Genomic DNA, 3,912 nt, shown 5'->3' on the forward strand with positions numbered 1-3,912 from the left:
CTACTTAATTAGTACGTAGGTCGTAACAACTTTAATTACTACCACTAGTTAGTCTAGACTCATAGTAATAGTATCTGTTTTTTTTTTTTTTTTTTTAAGTACAGACTTTTAGCTCATAGCTCCATCATCTGTTTAGTGATTGAGATCTAATTACAGTTTTGGACTCAGGAAGTCAAACCCTTTTGATTGATATATTTGACAATGCCCAAGGTTTCATGGATCTATTTATTCTAATTCTGCCAAAACATATTTCAATTTGAGGGGTAGGCTGGTAGAGATCCTGATGAGTAATAAAATTGAATTTGGTATATGCGTGCCCCATGCTTGGTATTGCTGGTGCACAAAATTATAGCTAATAAAAAGTAAAGAAAAAGGATTTCATAGATTGATTTACCCTAATCATGCCTAAAAGAATTCCAAATTCCACGACTATTGAGAATTCCCTCATGTTTAGCTAAAACATGGAGAGGATTATGAAACAAAACTGTGTATCTGCTAGTCTCATAATATTTTCAAGAAAGATATGTTTTGAGATGAGAACATACAATTTTTTTCTCAGAAATTGACTAGAAATTTATAAAGGGGAGGGTTCACCATATGCTGTTATTTTCAACAGTTTTCAACCCTGTATATTATCATTTTGTTTCTTTATGTTTATATTATTGCTTTTCTTTTGCAGGTAATGGGTTTAGCTGGAACACGGAGCCTGGCATAGGTACAAGTAAAAGTCGTACTTTTAATTGCCGTTTCCTAATTAAAGCTCTTGAAGATCCTGACGAGAGTATGGAAGAAAAACAGACACGTGTATCTCACTATGAGAGCATGCAGATCTCCACTGTACTCCTACCTCATCCTGCTGAACATTCAGATAATTCAGAAGCTGAGGCTACGGGTTAGTTGTTAAGTTTTTATCTTCGTTTTTCACTTTTGTCAAAAAGGTCTTTATGTTCATGCTGTTATGAATTTGTTGATTCATTTGTAGTGTAAGATGGGTTTAATTATTTCTTTTCAATAGATGCACAAAACTTTTTGTTTTGTGTGGCCCGTCGAATCCCTTCAAATGAACAGAATCAAGGCTCACCTGGTATAGAACAGTTTACAACAAGGCTAGACATGACAGGCAAGATCTTAGCCATTGATACTAGGTAAGTATATCTGCTTTACTTCCGAAACGGTAGTACTTCTCTCACCCAAAGCTATCTCGATCCTGGTTTGCCCTCTAAGCAGTACTAAAAAAGTTCTGCTAACAATGCACCAGTTTTTAATACCCCTTCATTTTTGCACCATTTCACCAATCATACTGCACCATCTGTACTAGTGTAGCTAGCTCCCTCTACTATTCTAGCACAATCCTCACTTTCACCTTGATTTGGATTCTAGTATATAGATGTGTGTTTTAAATTGTTCTTCAGGTGACTACAAAGTTTTGATTGTGCTTGATCACAAATTTATATCAGTTTCAACTTTAAATTTTGACTTCTTGTGTTTGATTTCTATTGTTTCTACTCGTTTGTTTTAGAAATATTACTATTACCTGAATTCTAATTTGTTCATATGAATTCAAAATTTAATATGGCAGATGATGAAATTCCCACATTAATAGACAATGGTTTAGACACGAGTCCTCCAGGTTTCAAGGTCAATGATGTCTGCTTTGCTTCCCCAGCAGACATCTGCAGGGAGTTCATGTTTTACGTTTGACTGACGTTTTCTTCCTTTCACATTATGATTTTTTGTGAGGAAGAATATAACTACTGTATGGAAATTTCTTTCTACGGCACTTTCTACCTGTTACCGTACCTCCATGTAATTTGCTGGGTAAGGTATTGTCCTTTTATCCAGGAGATCTGTAGTAATTTTTGCAGTGATGTATTTATCACTCTCAATAGGCATACCCATGTTTAGCGAGTTTCTGTGTGCTTGTGTGGATGTACCTAATTTCCACTCTTCCTTGCTCAGTACTTGGTAAGTTAGATTTTTATAATTCTTTTACCTTCTAAGTTACTTTAGTTTAAATTTGCATTTAGCCTTTGATTATTACTTTGTTTTTGTTTAATTTTTGGTATATACTGGTTTTGCGCAATTGTTACTTTTTGAGTAATTGTATCTTCAGCTAATTTTGTGGGTGTGTTGGTTTGTTATTTTTTACTTCTTTTCATTGTTTATTTTACTTAGTTTGTAAGTTCCTTTTTCTTTACTACTAGTCACATCTAATTGGGGATTTGATTTGTCAAAATTTGTTGTTAACTGGATGCCTTTTTTATTCTCATGTTCTTCAGGGTGGGTTTTACTTGTGTGTCCTTTGTCATATGTGTTCTTTAGGTGGACTTGTGTTTTTGATATTTAAGGGTCTTTTCTTTTCTAAGTTCCTTTAGGTGTTGCTTATTGTTTTATTTTTTAGGTCGAATTTCATAGTTTTGCAGGTTTGTTATTTTTATGTACTTTGTAGACTCTACATTTCTAAGATTTGTTTGTTAGTATTGAGTACTTACTCTAAGTATGTTTAATTTGCGTCTTTTTGGCTACACTTCACGACAGCTCTGTGGGTTCTACGGGTTCTGTCTGAAGCTTTCTGTCTTCAGTTCTGCTCTCCCTCCATCCACTTCCCAGATCTCCTTACCTCTTCCTCAGGATCGTACCTTATCCAGTCATCTTGCTGAGTCTGTTCGAGACCTCCTACACCAAGGAGCTATCGAACGGGTGGTGCCCACTCAACTGGGATTTACTCGTGTCTATTTATTGTCCCCGAAAACATGGGAGATTAAAGATCCATCATAGATCTGTCTTGGCTGTATAACTATCTGGAGACACCTCACTTCACCATAAAGTCATACCCCCTCACTTTGGTCGTTTTTTTTCCCTAGGACTTTGGATGACTAAGTCGATGTGACAGCTGCCTATCTTAATATTCCAATTGCCTCAGTGTCACGTTGTTTAATACGGATAGTCCACAAGGGTTCTGTCTTTCATTTCTGGGTGCTACTGTTTGGTCTTTCTTTAGCTTTATGTGTTTTGTCAAATGGTAAGCTTTTTTGCATGTCTTCTTCACTCACCGTATCTTTGGACTCGCCATTTCAAGAAGCTTCTCAGGTAGAAGTATCTTATTCATTTGGGGGTTCTCTTCAACTCCCATCTTAGTCAAGCCCAGCCTTCTCCACTTTGGCTTCTGGATATGGAGTTTGCAGTCACGAAGGTCCTGCCTGCTCCTTCTCTCTCTGCGTGAAAGATTCTATCTCTTTTGGGGATGTGTGCTTTCTTGAAAGCTCTCATTCCCATGGGTCTGGGTGCACATACATTCCCTTCATTGGATGCTTTTTAACCAGTGGAAATTCTCCCACGATCCCTTGGACCATCTCATCACTCCTCCACCTGGGATCAATGCCGACCTTGCTTGATGGCTTGACAGGGACTTGACCACGGTGGTGGTTCCCATTCCTCTGCCTCTTCTGGAGTCTCATCTGTTCACAGATGGTTCCTTCGTGGGTTGGGAGATTTCAGGTCAGTGAACAGTTGAGGAGGCTACTCTCCATATCAACATCCTGGAATCTTTGGCAGCTCATCGGGCTCTGTATCATTTCCTTCTGCTCCTGCAGGGGCAAGAGGTTATAGTACATTCTAACAATTCCACTGTCGTCAGTTATAACACCAAGCAATGGGGAACCAAGTTCAGATCTATTTATTTTCAAAATCTGGATCTCCTGTGCTAGGCCATCGACCACGTTGTGACAGTTCTGGCATGTCATGTTCCCGAAATTATGAATCTTATGGACAATTGCCTATCCTGTCTCAACCAGGTTCTCCCCACAGAGTGATCCCTTCATCCTCAGGTATTTCTGTGGGTGTGTTCTCAAATGGGAACACTGCATATATATATATATATATATATATATATATATATATATATATATATGC

At 37.8% G+C, this 3,912-nt stretch overlaps 1 protein-coding gene across 14 annotated transcripts in view; it reads left to right on the top strand.

Moving 5' to 3' along the window:
- The window catches only part of LOC106465626 (nuclear receptor coactivator 2-like), a 168,076-nt gene that overhangs the window by 77,062 nt on the left and 87,102 nt on the right, over positions 1–3,912 (top strand). For all 14 annotated transcript variants that reach the window (XM_022393559.1, XM_022393566.1, XM_022393567.1 and 11 more), the window contains 2 exons: positions 680–892; positions 1,016–1,145. In XM_022393559.1, coding sequence (XP_022249267.1) covers positions 680–892; positions 1,016–1,145 — 343 coding nt within the window. The remainder of the gene's footprint in view (positions 1–679; positions 893–1,015; positions 1,146–3,912) is intronic.

The sequence above is a fragment of the Limulus polyphemus genome, unplaced genomic scaffold (genome assembly GCF_000517525.1).
Source record: "Limulus polyphemus unplaced genomic scaffold, Limulus_polyphemus-2.1.2 Scaffold2004, whole genome shotgun sequence".
Lineage (NCBI taxonomy): Eukaryota > Metazoa > Arthropoda > Merostomata > Xiphosura > Limulidae > Limulus > Limulus polyphemus.